Source organism: Ranitomeya variabilis, chromosome 3 (genome assembly GCF_051348905.1).
Source record: "Ranitomeya variabilis isolate aRanVar5 chromosome 3, aRanVar5.hap1, whole genome shotgun sequence".
NCBI classification, from domain to species: Eukaryota; Metazoa; Chordata; class Amphibia; order Anura; family Dendrobatidae; genus Ranitomeya; species Ranitomeya variabilis.
In genome coordinates, this window is record NC_135234.1 from 426,895,497 (window position 1) to 426,917,430 (window position 21,934).

Below are 21,934 nucleotides of genomic sequence, written 5' to 3' on the forward strand. Positions count from 1 at the left end.
CTCAGCCACAGGGACTTGCCAATACCCGCTTGTTAAGTCTAAGGTGGAAAAATAATTAGCAGATTTCAAAGCAGTCAAGGACTCTTCTATCCTAGGCAAGGGATAGGCGTCTTTATGGGTGATGTTATTAATCCGCCGGTAGTCTACGCACATTCTCATGGTTCCATCCTTTTTTTTGACAATCACCAGAGGGGCCGCCCAAGGGCTACAACTATCTCTTATTACCCCGGCCTGTTTCATCTCTCTCAGCATGTCCTTCGCGCATTGATAGTGAGCGGGTGGTATGGGTCTATATCTTTCTTTTATCGGGGGATGGTCACCGGTGGGGATTGTATGTTCCACCCCTTCTATCCGTCCGAAGTCCAATGGGTGTTTACTGAAGACCTGTTCATATTCCGTCACTAATCTATACACCCCTTGTCTTTGATGGGTAGGTGTTGAATCTACACCCACGTCTAGCTGTTGGCACCAATCCTCCGATTCTACATCTGAGCCGTTATTTTCCACCTGACAGGTCGATTCTAAGGGCTCAACGGTTGTGATGGCATTGTTGTCTACAGTATATAACTTTGCCACTGTAGCGTACCTTGGCAAAGTGACCTCTTCCTCTCCACAGTTCAAAAGTCGTACCGGCACCCGTCCACGGTGTACCTCGACCACCCCTCGTGCCGTGAGTATAGTGGGCCTGCTGTCGGTGTACGCTGGTTCTATTAAGGCTTGATAGTCTCGTCCTTTAGTACCAATGGCCGCTCTACACCATACCAGCATTTCTGTTTTTGGTGGGATTACAATAGACGTTGGATCACTCACCCTCACACTGCCGATTTCTCCACCTGCAACTTCTATCTGTTGCCTTAACATTAATACTTTTATTTCCCTCCGGAGAACTCTCTGCTGGCAGGATCGGGCAGTTTCAGCAATTTGCTGTAAGACAGAAATAACTTCGGAAAAGCAGTTCTCTAACACATTCATTCCTATCAATACAGTTGGTTCACAGTTCTGTCGGTCAACATCAACGACAATTATACCCTGTTTCTTCAATTCTGCTTTACCAATCTTTATGGTCATCTCCCTGAATCCTAGTTTCGGTACCAACTTACCATTACTGGCCCATATATCTAGTTCAACATCAGAGGGTCCGTTATCAATATCTACCTCAGCCCAGTACCTCTTATAAAGGATATGTGGTATAGATGAAATCTGGGAACCTGTATCCAGCAAAGCGTTGAGGGGAATTCCGTCCAGCACGATAGGGATGATGGTTCGTCCTCCGATGTACCTGTCGTGCCAGGGTGTTGGGCCTTGAAAATTCATTCCTGCAAAGCGGCCCGCATTCCCAGGGGATTCCCGTTTAAATCACAATTTCGTGCAAAGTGGCCTGGCTGCTGGCAACGGCGGCAAATGGGCTGTCCATCCGGTTGGTAGCGGTCACGGGGTCGTCCTCTCCATGTCGGGTATCTCCGGGACCTCATCCATGGAACATCCTCTCTACGGTTTGCCAACTCCATCTTTGGTTCTCTCATCTCCTGCATGGTTTTAGCCATTGAAGCAACAACATCAGTTAAAGAGTCAAGCTTTTGCTGAAGAGCCTCATTAGTAATGGGCCCCAGGGACTTAGCACTGGCACCGGACGTAGCTGATGTCACTGGCATTCCCCGTTGCTGAAGTGCATCTGCCATGGGTTGTGTGAGATCCTGATCCCGAGGTGCCTCTGCCAGCTGGAGACGTATAGCGCTCCTTTAATTGGGCAAATGTCAATTCAGGGTTCTTAAAAACAAGCATGCTCACATGCCCCCGGTGAGAAGGGGTGTAGAGTCCCTCAATAAATTGATCTCTTAGCAGTTTATCGGCTCCTGTGTTAAAAATGGGTTCAGCCAGTGTAAGTGATTTAAGGGATTCCTGTAGGTTTAAGGCAAAATCTCTCACGCCCTCATTAGCTTTTTGTTTGCAATTAAAGAATCGTACTTTAGCTTTGCTGCTGGCAGTGGTTTCAAATGTAGCTTTTAATCCAGCAAATATGCATTCAACAGTACCTTTTAGATCAGTTGCCCATGCCGTGACTTCTCGCTTAGCGTGGCCACTTAACTGCATCATCAGGAGACTAACATGCTGAGCTTCACCCACGGGGAATATATCAAAATGAGCCAGCATCTTTTCCCTGAAACCGTCAAGGGTATTAGGTTCACCTTCATACATTGGAAGCCACGGGCCACCCGGGGTATATGGCATCAACACCGGCATGATGGGCGCCACTCCTTGCACTGCTGCGCTGCCAGGCTATCGACACTCTGTCTTTCAGCTGCATTAGCGTCGCCGGGTGCTGCGGCGTCTCCGTGCTGCGACATACTGTACCCCCTTAGTTAATCCAGACCCCTCCGGTCCCAGCTTCCGTCTAGATAATGTAGATTTGTTCCTCTGTGCAGCAGGATGACAATGACACGCCCCCTGCTGCCTCTAACTGCCGCACGCTCTGTGATGGTGGATTTTGAAGTTTTTCAGTTAGACTGGGGCTTGGGTAATGACATAGCTCGATTAACAGTTTTGTGCCTAACGGTTATGAGATGATTACATCAGGGGATGGCGGCCATTTTTACCCCATTATAACCAATGGAGAAAAGTCACTTTCAATAGTTTTCAATGGGGAACGGGATTTTCTTTAACAAAGTCAATTTCCAAGATTTTTCATCCAAATTTTCACAGTTTCAGACTCCAATTACGGCACACAATACCCGGTGTACGGGCTGGCCCAATCCTGTTCGTGACGCCAGTTGGGACGCCCGTGAGACCGAGGTACCCAGCACCAGATCAAAGAGGTCCGTCTCTTGAGGGGGATGTCACTAGTGGCTTGACCCGGTGCTGTAGCCTCAGGCGATGCACAGTGTAAGGGATATCATGAAGGAACAGACACTTACTTGATCAGCAGCAGGTCCTCTCAGCTGTGATGACCCCGATCCTGGATCGATGGCTATTGTCCAAATGAAAGACTGAGGCGCTGAAACGTTTAACCAGTTTACTTTAACAAAAAGGGATTTGCAACCAATACTGTCACCGGAGTCTGTTTAAGAACTCTGAATTACTTTGATCCTGTCAGGATTTCCACCTCTTATTATGCGCAGTTTCTGTATGGCCCTGCTGCTGTATGTGAACTGGCTGCCGACCCAATCTGTCTCTTCTGTGCTCTGGTTCGACGGACAACCCGAGTCCTTTTTTTGTCGGCTTACCCCCTCTGGGAGTACCGCTGAACTCTGTGTCTGTTGCTGCGTCTTACCCTGGTGAAGCTGATATCACCTCACTTCCTTCCGGTTGCTGTATTATATCTAATGAATATAGCCACGGATCCGGTATCAGTCTCTGCGCCTATTCTGGGTAGAGGCTATTGCTACCCGGTTCTCACAATGTCCTTTTTCTCTATTCCTCTTTTCCTACTATGGGTATCACGGGCCTATAATCCGTCATAGGGCTGTTAGGAGTTCAGTTATACGACCTCTCACTTTCAGCTCCTCAACCCAACTGCCAATCCTTTTCTCAGACCGGAATAGATCAAGGGGAGTCTCTGGAGCTCCCCCTTCTGGCTGGAGATGGTAGTGCAGTCTTGCTATTTTAATATTTGTATTTGGTGTCAATAACTATTTTTGTGGCAAATACCCCTAGGGGCGCCACAAACTGCTCTGACTAAAGTCACTAATGACCTACTAACTGCCAAATCCAAGCAATACTACTCTGTCCTCCTCATCCTGGACCTGTCATCTGCCTTCGACACAGTTGACAATTCTCTATTACTACAGATTCTGTCATCTCTTAGCATCACAGACTTGGCCCTACTTTGGATCTCCTTATAACTAACAGACCAGACATTCAGTGTCTCCCACTTACACACCACCTCACCCCCTATCTGTTGGTGTCCCCCAAGGTTCAGTTCTAGGACCTCTGCTCATCTCGATCTACACCTCTGGCCTGGGACAGCTCATAGAATCCCACGGCTTTCAGTATCATCTTTATGCTGATGACACACAGATCTACTTCTCTGGACTTGATATCACCTCTTTACTAACCAAAATCCTGCAATGTTTGTCTGCTATTTCAGCTTTCTTCTCTACTAGAATTCTAAAACTTAACATGGATAAAACAGAATTCATCATCTTTCCACCATCTCACTCAACCCCCCCAACATTCAGTTCCTATCATCAATGTAAATGCCTGCCCACTCTCCCCAGTCCCACAAGCTTGCTGTCTTGGGGTAACTCTTGACTCTGATCTCTCCTTCAAACCACTTATCCAAGCCCTTTCCACTTCCTGCTGACTTCAGCTCATAAATGTCTCCTGGAATCGCTCATTCCTCAATCAAGAATCTGCAAAAGCACTAGTGCATGCCCTCGTCATCTTCTGCCTTCACTACTGCAGCCTCTTGCTTTGTAGCCTCTCCTCTAACACTGTCACACCCTCCAATCTATCTTAAGCTCTGCTACCCGACTAATCCACCTATTCCCTGGCCTCTCCTCTCAGTCAATCCCTTCACTGGCTCCCCATTGCCCAGAGACTCAAGTTCAAAACTCTAACCTTGGCATACAAAGCCATCCACAGCAAATCTCCTCAATACATCTGTGACCTAGTCTCCTGGTACTTACCTGCATGCATGCTCCGATCCTCACAAGAACTCCTTCTCTACTCCCCTGTTATTTTCTCTTCCCACAATCACATACAATATTTTGCCCGTGTATGCCTGCTACTCTGAAATGCTCTACCCCAACATATCAGACTCTTGCCTACTGGGGAAACATTCAAAAGTAACCTGAAGACCTTCCTCTTTTAACAAGCCTACAACCTGCAGTAACCACCAGACTGCTGCACGACCAGCTCTACACTCATCTACTGTATCCTTATCCATCCCTTGTAGATTGTGAGCCCTATTGGGAATGCTCCTCTCTCATCCTGTACCAGTCGGTGACTCATTTTGTTCAACATTATTGTACTTGTTTTTTGTTATGTACATCCCATTTCACATGTAAAGTGCCATGGAATACATGGCACTATAATAATAAATAATAATAATAATAATAATAATTAACTAAAAGCAGGCTAACAAAGCACAGCAATAATAATAATTAACTAAAAGCAGGCTAACAAAGCACAGCATATTTTTTCAGCCAAATGGATAGAAAAAAGTGAAAATTAAGTTTTTACCTGGACTATTGCCACCCTCTACTAAACAGTCTCCCTCTTACTAAACGCTCCCCTCTCCAATCCGTCCTAAATGCAGTCGCCAGGATCATATTCTTTGTCAACCGTTACACCGATGCCTCTACCCTGTGCCAGTTGTTATACTGGTTGCCCATACGATACAGAGTTCAATATAAATCTCTCAGACAAAGCGCTTCATGCTTTAGCACCACCCTACATCTCCTCCCTTTTCTCACTCTACCACCTTACCTTTGTCCTGCATTTTGCTATTCACCTAAGACTAACATCGTCAATAATTCAAACCTCCCATTCCCATCTCTAAGACTTCTCATGAGCTGTGCCAATTCTTTGGAATGCACTACCCATGACACTTTAATTAGCCCCCAATGCCCACAGTTTTAAGAGTGCCCTAAAAACACATTTCTTCAGACTGGCCTATCACCTCAACATATTTATCTAACTATCCCTGTTTTGCCCATACAAAATGTTCTTCAAAACCAGGATCCTCGTATCATCTGTTCTCATACCCTACATGCACTTAATAGCCTTCTGTGTCCGTACACATGCAGGTTCATGACCACTTCATGCAGCATTATGTGAACACCCTATTTTTTACAGTGATGGCTGGATTGTACAGTACAAGGAAATGTTACCATCCACCTCTCGTGTCTCCCCTTTTTCCTCATAGATTGTAAGCTTGCGAGCAGGGCCCTCATTCCTCTTGGGATCTGTTTTGATCTATGTGTTTATTGTTATGCTGTAATGTCTATTGTGCTGCGGAATATGTTGGCACTACAGAAATAAAATTATTATTATTATTATTATTATTATTATTAAAGCAAAACTATTTTTCTCCAGCTGATAGCTACGGGGAAAGCTTCGTTATCTACTGTGAAGGAATGTAACTAGAACAGTAAAATGTTGCTTACAGATGACACATATACTAAATATAGAGGAGAAGAACAGGGGTCATGTATGGTACTATAAAGAGCACAGACCATACTCAAGAAGAAAAATAGTACAAGATACCATAAAAGAAAACTCACTATTGTTGCACATAATGCACGTTCTGTCTGTTTTTTTCATGGATACAACACGCATTCATTAAAATCAATAGTGATCTTTACATGTCCGTGTTATTTCATGAACTGTGTGTCCATGCAAACTTACTGAGCCTGTTTATCTAGCATCACAGGTAAAAAATACCAATATGATGAAAAACATGTAAAGCACACGGATGGCATTTGTGTGTCATACGTATGCTGTCCACTTTTAATACTGCAAAGGATAGGAGAAGCTTCGTAATTTATCCATCCATGAAAAACAGTGATGACACACTGATAGTAAAAACAGACAAGTATGACATAATGATCCAAAACACTGATAACACTGATACCATTTTGTCATGGATGTGTTGAAACATGGACGTGTGAATGAGGACTTATATATAGCTTGGGTCAAAGCTTGATCATTTTCACAATTTCCGCTTTTCAACAGTGTAACTAAATGGAACCTCGTTCCTTGATTTTCTGTCTGGTCCTACGATTACTTTTCACTCTCTTGACTGGCTTCCATTAAAATGCCAAGACAACAGTTCTCAACTCCAGCTTTCACTGAACTCCCCACCAGCAGTGATTACCACCCATCATCTCCTAATGCCTTTGCCTCCATTACCTTGATGATGTCCTCATTGCTGGATTTACACTCTGTAAAGGAAGTAATATCAGTGATGACTCCAGACACTTCAATAGCCAGAACTTTCACTGGGATAGCCACAGTCCGGCCTGTCAGAATAGCTGTGTTAATTATCTCAGTGTCCTGAAAGTAAAAAAAATTAGCAATTAAAGAAGTGTGGAAGTCTATGCACCAGATATATAACATATTGGCAAAATTTATGTGCAAAAGTAGAAATAGCTCCATAAATGAGTATGAATATTACAGCTTCAAAACGCATAGCAACAAAATTTAAACAAAGTTTTATTAATAAAAAGTAAAGGATGAAAGAAGATGTCTTACCATAGCCAGAGGAACTATAGCTCGAATATCCTTCTGGATTACTGTCAGTTCTGTCACTGCTTTCTCCATTTCAGATGGAGGTTTTTGACCTTGATATTCTAGATGCCACATTATACGCCTTTTTACAGACTGACTTGTGAAATTCTCCATCTCGAAGTCCAGTTGCATTACAGGGTTAATAGGTTCTTCAGTCCTAAATGTAAAATGAAAAACAATAAACTGGATAATTGCGTTGATTTGTTGTTTAGTACATCTAAATAATTACAAGGTCATAAGTACAGGCAAATAAATAATAAATAGGCTTTATGGCCTTGGGCTACAAGTCTGCAGTCACTCTACTCGACTGTGGACTTGTGAATCCTCACATCACACACACTGCGTGCTTTGAGAATTCTCTGATAACGGGAGCGATGGGTGCATGACCGCAAGTATGTGATTTGCACACATGTGGTCATATGCCATCTAGATGGACGCAGAGAAAGTGTATTGTGCGAGGCTAGACAAATCTAGTCGGGCTGTGGCCAGAAGTATGCAAGTAAGGCGCTGTGAAGATTCACAAGTCTGCAGTCACATAGAGTGACTGCAAACTTGTAGCCTAAGGCCAGACAACCGCTTTAAAGAGAATCTGTCACCACATTTGATCTATCTAAACAACTACTATGGGCATACAGGCTATAAACTGCTGAAAATAGTCCTCGCTGTGTGTCTCATATCAGCTGTGTTGTTCCTGAGAAATCATCTTGTATCACTTTATACCAATGAACTCCTGGCTCTGGGGCAGATGGTGCCTGAAAGGTAACTCTGCCCCCAGAGCTTATTTTAAATATAAGGGGGATTTACCAGTGTGGTATGTAAGGGTTACCAGTGTTAACAGCGTAAGGAGGAAGACCAGGCTGCAAGTACCTGTATTGAGCCAGGCTCGGAACTGTTGAGGCTGCATCCTTTGTTTCCTGGGGGAAGGAATAGGGGACCAGACATGCCCCATGACCCAGGAAGGAGGGGTGTGTTTAGAAAGGAAACACAGCTGGAGGCTGAGGGAGAAAGCGAACGAAGCAGCAGAAGGACCCCGCCGTCAGCGAGTGAGCAGCAGGGCAGGTAGCGCATTCCGCACCCGAACCACCGGCGCTGCGATAGACTGCAGCAGACAGACCCGGTGGCCTAGGGAGAGATCGGGTGCAGAACTGCCATCTGCGCCACGATTCCCCAGGGTATATCTGCCGGCCAGGTTAGGCTCAGACAGTGCCGGAGCCCACCGCAGTAATAAGGAAAGAGCTGGGAGCCCTGTTCAGTTAAGTGCGGCATGCCAGCCTAAGAGCAAGGGCAGCGTTCAGGACTGTTCACTGCTGCTCTCATTGTTGGACCGTGGTCTGCAGGACCTCGCTAAGAAAGCATCGTGCCAGTGGTTGTTAGCGCTACAGTCTTGGCGGGAACAGGCAGCACGCAGCACAGAGAGAAGAGTGCAGTGTGCCCCGTAGCTGACAGAGATCAAGTTGCAGTGTGCTTCGTGACCGTGAGTACAACACATGTGCTGCAAAGAGAGAACCGAGTACTGGATAGACTTTTGTAACCTACCTTACCAGCATATACTTTCCTGCCCATGGGAGACCCTGATTGTGCTGTGGCCTTGTATATGTTCATGGACTAGGGGCTCAGTGGAAGGTACTGGACACCAACCACTGCCGCCAGAAGACGGACCATTGTTTGCAGGACCCCACTGGACCAGCACCCCGACAGTCGTTGTTGGCGTCATCTCCTGCTCCATAATTGTCACGGCCTGGAAGACGACTGACAGGCTAATTTGATCTAACATGAACTGGCACTATCTTTTCCCTTGTTTTCATTGACTCTGCACATCTTTTGCATCTGAACTGTTTTTGTTCTCCCTTTAACTGTTTGCCTCCCTGTGTGGAGTATTCCCCTGTTAAGTACACTTGTTAACCATTGCTCTGCCTCCTGTCCGTCATTGCATCTCGCAACCTGCTCACACTAGTGTGATATGTAATGGTTACCAGTGTTACCAGTGTGATGTGTAATGGCCGCTCTGTATTCTCCTGATAACTGACACATCTGAAGGTTCCTCTCAGCTTCCATGTCTCAGTCAGACAGGGCTGTAATATTGTTATAATACAGCAGAGCTGAGAGGGAAGCACATATGTGCTTGCAAGAAGACAAATTGAATTTCTCCTGTTTTGTGTTGGTTACTTGTCTCACACTGGGAAAGCCTACTTCATGTAAAATAATCTCTGGAGGCAGAGTTATCTCCAGGCACCATCCGCCTCGAAGCCTGGAAGAGGTCACTTATATCAAGTGATAAAAGATTACTTCTCAGCAACAACACAGCTGATATGAGACACACAGGTAGGACTGTTTCCAGCAGTCTATAACCTGTATGCCCACATTAATAGTTTAGATAGGTCAAATGTGGTGACCGATTCCCTTTACATCAAATACTAAAAAATGTTTCTACTACATATCTGTCTCTTTAGGTCAGATTTTATTAGGCTTCATATGAAGCCAAAAGAGCAAGTAAAAAAATACCCAAAATATACAATTAAAGTGAATAAGTCAGAGAGTGAATTTGGAAGAGCCATTGAGCCCAGTGGTTGCAGCGCTATTGACATGACATCGGTAAAAAATCACCGCAGCACTGGCGGAGACAAGGAGAGAATGCTGATAGTGGAAAACCCCTTTTAATGCAACAATATATAAGTTTTCTCTCAAGCATACAAAACATGTCAGGACTCTTCTTGCTTGGTAATGGCAACACCGTGTGTATAAGACCTTTGGTTTTTGTGAAAATGAACATTTTCTTGACCTTTGTTACTTAATATGAAGTTTCCTGAAATTTTGATAACCAGAAGTAAAGAACTCTGAGTCAATAAAACATTTCTTCAATTTATTCTACCTAACAGTTGAAAGTTTCAAGCTGGATGCCTGCTGAGGGGCAATTACATGACATTGTGCCTACAGAACAATATTACAGTATGACACTGGTAGAAGATCAGAAAGTCGTGATCCCAGCACAGTATCACCAATCAACTCACACTATCAGTTTGGGTCTCACATCAAGTCAAAAACTCCTTTTATTATCTATAACTTTACAGCTATCATTTCTGTGGAGCTCTAAATGCCATATAACACAGAAAGAGGAACTTCTTTATTAAATGACATATGGGTAGAAAAGGAGGCCAAACTAGCAGCAATTAAAGAACAATTAAAGTACAAAAAAGTATTATTGTTAAAGAAGTACTCCCATCAAGGTTTTTATCCTCTTAATATATTGCAGTCATCATATTTTATAGCACTGTGTACTTACAATTGCTCATTTTGCCTTTCTACCCAGTATTTTTTTTATCTTTCCTCTGCTCTATGTAGAAACAGGAAGTCTCTTTTCCTAGCAAAAATCATCCCCCTCTTCAACTCCTGCCCCAGCTGCTCCCTTTCCCTTCTGCTAGGAACTTTTGCAGTGGCCGATGATTCATGCAAGGAAAATTGACCTCCTGTTTCTACACAGAGCTTAGGAGGATTCAGCTAGTTAGTTTTTAATCACATGATGTCATAGACCTAATGGAAAAGAGAATTATCTGAGTAGAAAGGCAATATGAGCAATTGTAAGTATATAGTGCCAAATATGATGATTGCAATAAAATAAGAGGATAAAACTTTGATAGAAGGAATGCCTCTTTACTAAACTACCGTTTACAAAAAAAAACAAACATAATGGCAACTGTATTGTGTAACTCTGTGTATGCTTAACAATGAGAATAATGAGATGTGCAGAGAAGTCAATCAAATTAAATTTATGAAAGAGTTGAGCAAAAAGACTGACGGGATGGTACTCAGCCGTTACTCAAAAGCTGCCATCCAGGCTCCTCTTGTGATTCCTAGACCCCCAGGATGACCTGACATCATGATGTCTGCAGCTTGTGAACATCAGTGGTTACAAATGCTGCAGACATGACATCACTTAAGCCAATCACTAAAGACCGGAGCCGTATCGGAGAGGCAATGCTGGACCTGAGGAGGAGGACTAACAGCTCTGTCTGTTGTTATTAAACATCTCCGTAACCCTTTTGTACAATTCAATTTCAATAGGAAATTTCTGGTTCTGAAAGTGCTATGGCCACTTCATTGGATGCTTTTAGAGAAATATCTATTTTGGCATGTGAGGTGCAATATTATTATGCCTATATTGTTCTGATACTCTTTACGAGGCAAAGTATAAAGTGTAACGTGTAGGTCTAATGTCCTTGCACCACCGTGGAGTGGACTGATTTAGGCCTCACTACTGTAATGATTTTTTTTTTGCTCCACTCCATTCAATTTAGGCTGAAGAATTTGGAATAATTTAATATTTTACATAATGACATTCAATGTACATTATGTTTCTTAAATTGTTCTAAATCCTAAGACTTGTTAATAACTACAGTATGTGCCTGTAGTCAGAGCTTGTAAGATTTTGTTAAAAAAACGTGCAATTAAATTTTAGCAGATCAAATCTATAAACTCTATTGTGTGGCTTAACCTTTTCTCAGCTGGCAGGTCTACATAATGTGGTTTTAAAAAAGCTTGGTGGGACTCAGAAATAAATGGAGACATTCTTGTGCACATTAAAGTCAATAGTTCCCTGGATGGGGGCCATTTTAGGCTCTTTATAGCCATAGACGAAGCTTTGTAACAAAGGAAGGGTTGTATGGATACCTTTTCAATTATTTTCTTTCTTTTCCTTCACATAGCTTGTTGCCCTGTTGCTTTAGATATACATTTAAAAGAGTCTTTTTTATTCAGTTTCTGGACTCCAGAGGGTTAAGAAAATTAGGAGTAATAAAATTTGCTTCACTTACCCTTCACTGTTCCAGTGATATCTCACCCTCATTGCCTCTGTCACACATCAGAATGACATCAGGACTACACTGAATGTGACTGCTGCAGCCAATCACTGGGCTCAGTGGTCATGCAGATGAAGTAAGCACAAGAGTACTGAGCCCAGTGATTAGCCGAAGTAACCATATGTAAGCGCTGAGATGTATGCAAACATTGAATATATAAAATTTGAACTTCATCCCATCGGCCTAAGTCTCTTTAAAATTAATACTAGATCCTACCTGCCCTTTAAATTTGTAGGCTTATAGCCCAGAGAGGCATGTTTGATAAATGTTAGTTTTAGGGTCCAGTCATTGAAAGGTCACCTTGTGGTGGTTGCTGGGCACACATGAATTGGGCAATTTCTGAACTAAGTCCCTTCATTTTTATATGTATATTGTATACAGCAGTAATGCGGTCCAAATGTCATATATTCACCATTTGCATGCATCTATTGCTTACAGACTGCTGTATGCTCTTGTGTGCATTTTATGCAGTCATTGAAGTAGTCGTGTGTGCTATAATCATGACATCAAAACTTCAGCCTGTCAACAGAGACTATGAGCAGCGGTACAGTGGCATCACTGGAACAGTGGATGATGAGTTAAGATAATTTTGTTATTTTTAACAGCTACAAACCTATAAAGCACAGAAGGTTTTCTGGAAACCCATTTAATAGCACTCTGCTCATGGCTATGCCTGGTCTCCCCCTTCTTTCTCTAAATGTTAAAGTTAGCAAAAGTTATGGTAGGATGTTGTAAGCAGCAAAATAGGGTGTGGAAAGAGAGGGGAAGAATTCAGGTCTTTAGGGAGGGCAATTTATACAAGCTGTACTGAACCACTGTGTAGGCAGGAGGGCAGTTAGAAAGGGAAAGAGCATACAAACCATGTGTACACAGTATGCAGAGAGAAAGCGGAGCAGGGGAAAGGGAAATCTGACACTTGTCAGCATCACTGTCTTTCGGCCCTGAAGTAGGGCCTGAGACACTGATTCTGTCGACCCTGAAGTACGACCTTAGACACTGATTCTGTCTTTGTTCTGAAGTAGGGCCTGAGGCACTGATCTGTCGGCCCTGCCCTGAAGTAGGGCCTGATACACTGATTCTGTTGGCCCTGAAGTACGACCTTTAGACACTGATTCTGTCTTTGTTCTGAAGTAGGGCCTGAGGCACTGATCTGTCGGCCCTGCCCTGAAGTAGGGCCTGATACACTGATTCTGTTGGCCCTGAAGTAGGGCCTTAGATACTGATTCTGTCTTTGTTCTGAAGTAGGGCCTGAGACACTGATTCTGTCAGCCCTGAAGTAGGGCCTGAGACACTGATGTCAATGATCTATCACTTATTAGGCTGTGTGCTGTTGTGATTAATGAGTACCACAATATGCGCTATTACATACAGTTGCACCTTATTTAGCCATTCATTTCTTTTCTTTCGCTCTGTTCCGCAGCTCTGTACAGACATTATCATCTCTCCATTTAGTGACTCCAAGACCCAAGTTCTTCAGTCTTCTGCTCAGTAAGTTGCTAAATTTTAACTCACTAGTCTAAGAAGGTCATAATACTACAGTATACGTTACAGAAATATTAGGTATATTGTCTTCAAGGAAGAAAGTTGACCTTTCAGTATGACAGTAATTATTTCTAGACTGCGTTCTCTGTTCCCTACAGCAGGTATGGTATTCATAGCAGTAAACCTTTGGCACAATAAAAGTAATTTCTTCCATTTCTTTTTGGAATGACATTGCAGATTTTCATAACTATGTGTGTATATATATTACGGTATATATTATATATTGCCATCTTCTGGAAACAAGCAGTGCCGTATAAGAACCGAGGGTCTCGGGTGCCATTTCCAATGCAGATTGAAATCGGCCTTCAAAAGGTTAGCGACAGACGATGAATTTAAAGTGATCACAATCACCTTTTAGGAAAACAGCCTGATGAAATATTAATGGATTAGTAGGAGAGAGCTGCTTCAGACCACTTCCCTGCGGGGGGTTTACACGTCAATGTAATTATGCTTTTCTTCTACCTCGGACGTGTATTTAAAATAGGTTTTTAGATTTCTTAAAAAGACAACACTATTAATCTCTAAATAAAATAGTGTCTTCTTCTGGGTGGGCACAATAAGAAATATACTGGGGAACTTGAATGTATGATCATTCGATGGGAGGTAAAATACACTGTAAAACTTCTGTAATTTAAGAATATCCATTGTTTTAATTTATATTTTATAAAACAAAGTTATAAAATAAGAATTACAGATGGGCGGACACCTGGATGTTTGGGTCCGGCGGGTTACAGTTACTAAAAGTTCGGGTTCGGGTACCAATCAATAGACGCCCCTCACCAAGGTCACCGCAGTTCATCCCGGCTGGGAACGGAGCCTCGATGACATCACCGCTAGTCACTGAAGCACCGCTCTCAGCAGCTTATTCACCAGTGGTTCTCAGCCTAGACATGGTGCATCTTGGCACCATCCAGGTTGAAAATTAATTATCCCCCAGACATGGATTACGGCATGGGACAGAACAGCAGAGTAGTGAGGGATGTTATTGTTTTATTATTTTTGTTACAGGAGAACAAGGGCATCGGGGGAATGGGCGAGCTCGTAAGTATGGTTTAATTGAGATTATTAAATAAGTCTGTGTCTTTCTTTCAATTAAAGGACTTGAGTTTTTTCTGGCTGGCTAACAAAAATACAGGGGACCCCATGCCATTTTTTAAAATGATTTATTTAAATAATTAAAAAATATGGTGTGGGGACCGGTCCCTCTATTCTTGACAACCAACCTTGCTAAAGCTGACAGCTGAGGGTTGCAGCCCACAGCTGTGAGTTTTGTCTGGCTGGTTATCAAAAATAGGGGGAACCCACGCTGTTTTTTTTCTCATTATTTATTTATAGCGCAGGAGCGGCTAATGAATACTCCCATCAGCCGCTCCTGTTCTTGCTGTTATTAGTGGCAGCAGGTGTCGGATGATGGGAGCTGTAGTCCCATCCACTGACACCAGTGACCAGAGGTAAACTTTACACCTCAGATCACAGCTGAGCACTCATGCTGTTTTTTGACAGCATGGGAACTGCGGCTCTCTGACCGGTGGGGATGATTTCACCGGTGATCAGAAGCGGTGTTTGCACATTACAGCGAGACAAACACACCCGGTGCAGCTGAACCTGAATAGTAAAATGGACTTCCTGGCGAAGTCCGTGTTCGGTGTCTGTGCCTGAACAGTAGGTGTTCGGTATGGACGCCGAACTTTACTGTTCGGGTTCGCCCATCTCTAATAAGAAACTTTATAATGTATCTTTGCAAGAGAAATTTTCTGGACTTCTGGATTGATGTTCAACTCAATTCAGTTAAGACAGATAGTTGTATTATTGATAGGTGACGACAGTTGCTGCTCATAAGATCTATGGAGAGGGGAGGAAAGAGGAGAAAGAGGAGGAGGAAGGAGCAAGAAGTTCAGTGCAATGAATTGCTGAATCCCTGATACCATTTAAACACATGGAGAAAAGTATACAAGTCTAAAGGCAGCCAGCGTCACAGGGTGTAAATAGCATAAGACATGCTAGTCAAGATGGTGTCAGAAGAATACAAAGTGAGAAAATGCATCCAAAAAGACCACCTTACCCATGATAACCAGTGCTGACCAGAGCAAATTGGCAGCCCAAGAAAGAACGAGTGGTTTAAAAAAGCGAGCAGGTGGTTTATTGGTTATTATCCATTCTAAAGTTCCTAGAAAGCATATAATATAAGTCATAGGGAAGACTTAAAAGATGCCTGGGAGATACCCGAGTGTCTTTTGGAGTGTTTTGCTTGTGTGTGCTTTGTTCTTATAGAGATACATAAAGTATGTTCCATTAGTTGATGTGCACACTGTTTTCTTTTGTTTGGTGTCATGCATGTTCATATAATTGCTAATCCTCCAAATTCCAAAACTATCATCAAAACTATTCTAATACTAATAGGTCAAGTGTCCGCTAGCTGTTCATCAACCAAGGAAGTGATTAATGTCTCTAGTGGACACTGCTGGAGGCAAGATATCACTTGATGCTAAGAGGGGAGCAATTAAGAAGGGTTTACAGCTAAGTGGAGAGTAAACATTTCTGGTAAAAGAGACAGTGTCCGCTTACTTCCCCTACTCTTCTTAAACTGCCTCCCTAACTGTAAAGTGTACCAGCTGTCAGAATAAGCTGTTATGTGTGTACATATTTCTATCCACTACATGACCTGTATCCTGCATTATTACAAGTATTCACCTCTGCAGGCTCTCTCCTAGTGTGCAATTGACTCTGGGCTAGCTGCTGAAGACTAGCTATTATAATATCTGCTATACACAGTACATCCATATAATGGATTCCTGCTCTTCTCTGTAGCACACAGACAAAAGCAGCAGATGCATGAATGACATTATGCAGTAGTACTGAGCTGTGTATCTGTGAATTCAGCGTTGAAATGAAATACATTTGTTGAAAACTGCAACGGGATTTGTCTGGTCTCTCACTGTGCTGACTGCACACAGTGTATAATAGGAGCTGACTCCTCACAGTATTTGTAGTCCATCTTGCTTTGATCAACACAAATTTGAGCGGTTTTTCAGAGTGGATGGTAAGTTTTTGAATAGAGATGAGAAAATTGATTTGTAGGACTCCTTTTTATAGGCGACGGCAGTATTCTGTGACTGCTGGATGGGAGGCCTGCAAAATTATCCTCAACTCCTGGCATTTCCAGCACTTCTTTTGATTAGTCGGATTGGCGAAACGTCGTCGTATGCAAATCACGCCTCTCTGATAGCACTGCACTTGCCCTTCTAATCAAGTAAGGAATGCCAAAAGGTAAGGAGATTTACAGGCCTCCCATTCAGTGGTCACAGATTACTAATGTGGCCAATGGATTGGAGTACTGCGAATCTATTCTCCCACCTCTATTCAGGAGGTCTGGGGGAAGATAACTATTCTCCCACCTCTATTCAGGAGGTCTGGGAGAAGATAACTATTCTCCCACCCCTATTCAGGAGGTCTGGGGGAAGATAACTATTCTCCCACCTCTATTCAGGAGGTCTGGGGGAAGATAACTATTCTCCCACCTCTATTCAGGAGGTCTAGGGGAAGAAAACTATTCTCCCACCTCTATTCAGGAGGTCTGGGGGAAGATAACTATTCTCCCACCTCTATTCAGGAGGTCTGGGGGAAGATAACTATTCTCCCACCTCTATTCAGGAGGTCTGGGGGGAAAATAACTATTCTCCCACCTCTATTCAGGAGGTCTGGGGGAAGATAACTATTCTCCCACCTCTATTCAGGAGGTGTGGGGGAAGATAACTATTCTCCCACCTCTATTCAGGAGGTGTGGGGGAAGATAACTATTCTCCCACCTCTATTCAGGAGGTCTGGGGGAAGATAACTATTCTCCCACCTCTATTCAGGAGGTCTGGGGGAAGATAACTATTCTCCCACCTCTATTCAGGAGATATAGGGGAAGATAACTTTATCTCCCACCTCTATTCAGGAGGTGTGGGGGAAGATAACTATTCTCCCACCTCTATTCAGGAGGTCTGGGGGAAGATAACTATTCTCCCACCTCTATTCAGGAGGTCTGGGGGAAGATAACTATTCTCCCACCTCTATTCAGGAGATATAGGGGAAGATAACTTTATCTCCCACCTCTATTCAGGAGGTGTGGGGGAAGATAACTATTCTCCCACCTCTATTCAGGAGGTCTGGGGGAAGATAACTATTCTCCCACCTCTATTCAGGAGGTCTGGGGGAAGATAACTATTCTCCCACCTCTATTCAGGAGGTCTGGGGGAAGATAACTATTCTCCCACCTCTATTTAGGAGGTCTGGGGGAAGATAATTATTCTCCCACCTCTATTCAGGAGGTCTGGGGGAAGATAACTATTCTCCCACCTCTATTCAGGAGGTCTGGGGGAAGATAACTATTCTCCCACCTCTATTCAGGAGGTCTGGGGGAAGATAACTATTCTCCCACCTCTATTCAGGAGGTCTGGGGGAAGATAACTATTCTCCCACCTCTATTCAGGAGGTCTGGGGGAAGATAACTATTCTCCCACCTCTATTCAGGAGGTCTAGGTGAAGATAACTATTCTCCCACCTCTATTCAGGAGGTCTGGGGGAAGATAACTATTCTCCCACCTCTATTTAGGAGGTCTGGGGGAAGATAATTATTCTCCCACCTCTATTCAGGAGGTCTGGGGGAAGATAACTATTCTCCCACCTCTATTCAGGAGGTCTGGGGGAAGATAACTATTCTCCCACCTCTATTCAGGAGGTGTGGGGGAAGATAACTATTCTCCCACCTCTATTCAGGAGGTGTGGGGGAAGATAACTATTCTCCCACCTCTATTCAGGAAGTCCAGGGGAAGATAACTATTCTCCCACCTCTATTCAGGAGGTCCGGGGGAAGATAACTATTCTCCCACCTCTATTCAGGAGGTCTGGGGGAAGATAACTATTCTCCCACCTCTATTCAGGAGGTCTGGGGGAAGATAACTATTCTCCCACCTCTATTCAGCAGGTCTGGGGGAAGATAACTATTCTCCCACCTCTATTCAGGAGGTCTGGGGGAAGATAACTATTCTCCCACCTCTATTCAGGAGGTCTGGGGGAAGATAACTATTCTCCCACCTCTATTCAGGAGGTGTGGGGGAAGATAACTATTCTCCCATCTCTATTCAGGAGGTGTGGGGGAAGATAACTATTCTCCCACCTCTATTCAGGAAGTCCGGGGGAAGATAACTATTCTCCCACCTCTATTCAGGAGGTCCGGGGGAAGATAACTATTCTCCCACCTCTATTCAGGAGGTCTGGGGGAAGATAACTATTCTCCCACCTCTATTCAGGAGGTCTGGGGGAAGATAACTATTCTCCCACCTCTATTCAGCAGGTCTGGGGGAAGATAACTATTCTCCCACCTCTATTTAGGAGGTCTGGGGGAAGATAATTATTCTCCCACCTCTATTCAGGAGGTCTGGGGGAAGATAACTATTCTCCCACCTCTATTCAGGAGGTCTGGGGGAAGATAACTATTCTCCCACCTCTATTCAGGAGGTCTGGGGGAAGATAATACTTGGCTTAAAGAAAACTTGTCAGCACAATTTTGTATTGTAAAGTAAAGGCATGGCTGTAATGGCGCTGTAATACTGATGACATTGATATATTTGGTGAAGAAATCTGCTTTTCTGTTCTTCTGTAATCACTAGTGTTGAGCGATACCGTCCGATACTTGAAAGTATCGGTATCGGAAAGTATCGGCCGATAACGGCAAAGTATCGGATCCAATCCGATACCGATACCCGATACCAATACAAGTCAATGGGACTCAAGTATCGGATGGTATTCCTGATGGTTCTCAGGGTCTGAAGGAGAGGGAACTCTCCTTCAGGCCCTGGGATCCATATTAATGTGTAAAAGAAAGAATTAAAATAAAAAATATTGCTATACTCACCTCTCCGACGCAGCCTGCACCTTACCGAGGGAAGCGGCAGCGTTCTTTGTTTAAAATTCGCGCTTTTCTTTCCTTACGTGAAGTCCCGGCTTGTGATTGGTCGCATGCCGCCCATGTGGCGGCGACGCAACCAATCACAGCAAGCCGTGACGTAATTTCAGGTCATTCAGTATTTTAAAATTACGCTCCGGCTTTGTGATTGGTTGCGTCGCAGTCACATGGGCGACGCAACCAATCACAGCAAGCCGTGACGTAATTTCAGGTCCTTAAGGATTTTAAAATTACGTCCCGGCTTTGTGATTGGTTGCGTCGCAGTCACATGGGCGACGCAACCAATCACAAGCCGTGACGTCACGGGAGGCTGGACACGCGCGCATTTTAAAATGGGCGCGTGTCCAGCCTCCCGTGACGTCCCGGCTTGTGATTGGTCACGCCCCCTGAGGAAGCGGTCACATATCCACGCGAAACGCGCGTCGGGGTATACATCCAGGACCTGGACGGACGAATACAGACACCTATGGGTAAATTTTTCCCTGTTTAATACCATTTAAGCATTTTCTGTACGTTGGACTTTGCGGGAATCTGGACACGGCATGTTGCCGGTCCAGTGATGGTTTACCACTGAGATATCTGTGCCTTTTCTATATCGGAACTAGGTACTAATGTGCACATGCAGATTAAGTATAAGTACCGCAACGATATATTATTTTTAGTGCCGCCCATTGGTTCCTGGATATAATGCACCTTGTATGCAGTCACGTAACACTCATTTTTGTACCAGTATATATTATTGCATATGATGTTTTTTTGTATGGACTTTAAATAAAATATATTATTTATTGTTACTTTTGTATTATTTTAGCCATTTTTTTCGACTCTTGTTTCTCCTGTGTTCTAGGTTCGCTATAATGTTTTATTCTACTATAAACTTATATAAACAAATACCAAAAAGATTAGACCAATAAGTATATGCTATATATCTCCAAAATTAGCATAAATCAAACAGAAGGGAGCTACAAACCAGCAAATAACCATAAAATTTATATTTTTATTGTAATCATTAAAAACAAACAATCATAAATATACAAAATGGGAAACTAATACATGGCAGAGTGAACTCATGGTGATCCATGTAGTAAATAAATTGGCATAGTAAATTCATAGAAAATAGTTAACACAATGCAACAATTTATAAAGCAAAAGTGCACCAGCAAGCTCTGGAATGTAAAGGTAAATTTACCAAGGTAAGCACAGAGCTGCCAGAATTATATGCAGGATAGTATATAGTTAAACACACTGATAGCTATATGTATGCACACATAGGTGTGTAATCCCTGCACAAAGTGATAAGTAACCATAATATAATGTGCTAAATGACATCCATATCGGGGAAACCCCATTAAGGTGCCTGTGCAATAAGTTAGGTTGAATTGACTATAAATATATATATATATAAGTGTGCAGGGAGCAGACAGCAATCAATGGGGAGATAATAGTGCAATAATATTACCTGCGAGAGAATGGATCACCAAGGAAAAGATGGCCCCGACGCGCGTTTCGCAAAAATAGCTTCTTCCTGGGGGTAGTAGTGGTGGGGAAGGTGCAGAGTGAGCTGCTTAAATGCAGCGGTGATAATGGCGCCGGTGCCCGTCGCGCACACTCCAGGAAGCGGCGGGTCCGGCGTCCCACGTCACCAAGACCCGCCCAACTCAGACGCGTCTGAGAGGTAGGGGGAGGATGACGCAGGAGGGACGCGTTACCACGGCAACCCAGAGAGGCCGACGGGCGCAAGCGCACTGCGCAGCATAAGTGAAAGGTGAAGTGAACAAGATGAATACAACAGTGGATACAAAACCAACGTAAAAGTGAAGGGTAAAAGGTCAATTACAGGGGACGGCTATGGGGGCAGCATTTGCGCCCTCATATGCTAACTTATTTTTGGGGTCATGGGAACGTACCATCTTCTTGACCAACGTCATCCCTCTGATTGAGAAAGTGTGTACATGGATGCGATTCATAGACGATATTTTTGTCATTTGGCAGGGCTCTGAAAATGACTTAATATCGTTTATTCAACTTCTGAATAACAAAGCCTTAAATATCAAGTTGACTTGCAATTATAGCCAAACTAGCATTGAATTTTTGGACACAAAAATCTACAAGGGCCATGATGGATTTCTACATACGGAAGTATTTAGGAAGGAAACATCCGTCAATTCAGTGTTACACGCTGCCTCCTCACATCCTAGACCCCTGAAGGATAGTATTCCTTACGGACAGTTCTTGAGAACTAGAAGGATCTGCTCTACGGAGTCATCTTTTCAAAAACAGTCCTCGGAATTAGCACAACGATTTGCACAGAGGGGATACTCCAACCGGGTCATTCGTCGTGGTTGGTCGAAAGCAGGGA

General features: G+C 43.5%; 1 protein-coding gene across 1 annotated transcript in view; it reads right to left on the reverse strand.

The window, feature by feature from the left end:
- The window catches only part of TMEM132E (transmembrane protein 132E), a 663,923-nt gene that overhangs the window by 107,297 nt on the left and 534,692 nt on the right, over positions 1-21,934 (reverse strand). The window contains exons 5-6 of the mRNA XM_077296388.1: positions 7,195-7,387; positions 6,853-6,996 (exon numbers count right to left, since the gene is read on the reverse strand). Coding sequence (XP_077152503.1) covers positions 6,853-6,996; positions 7,195-7,387 — 337 coding nt within the window. The remainder of the gene's footprint in view (positions 1-6,852; positions 6,997-7,194; positions 7,388-21,934) is intronic.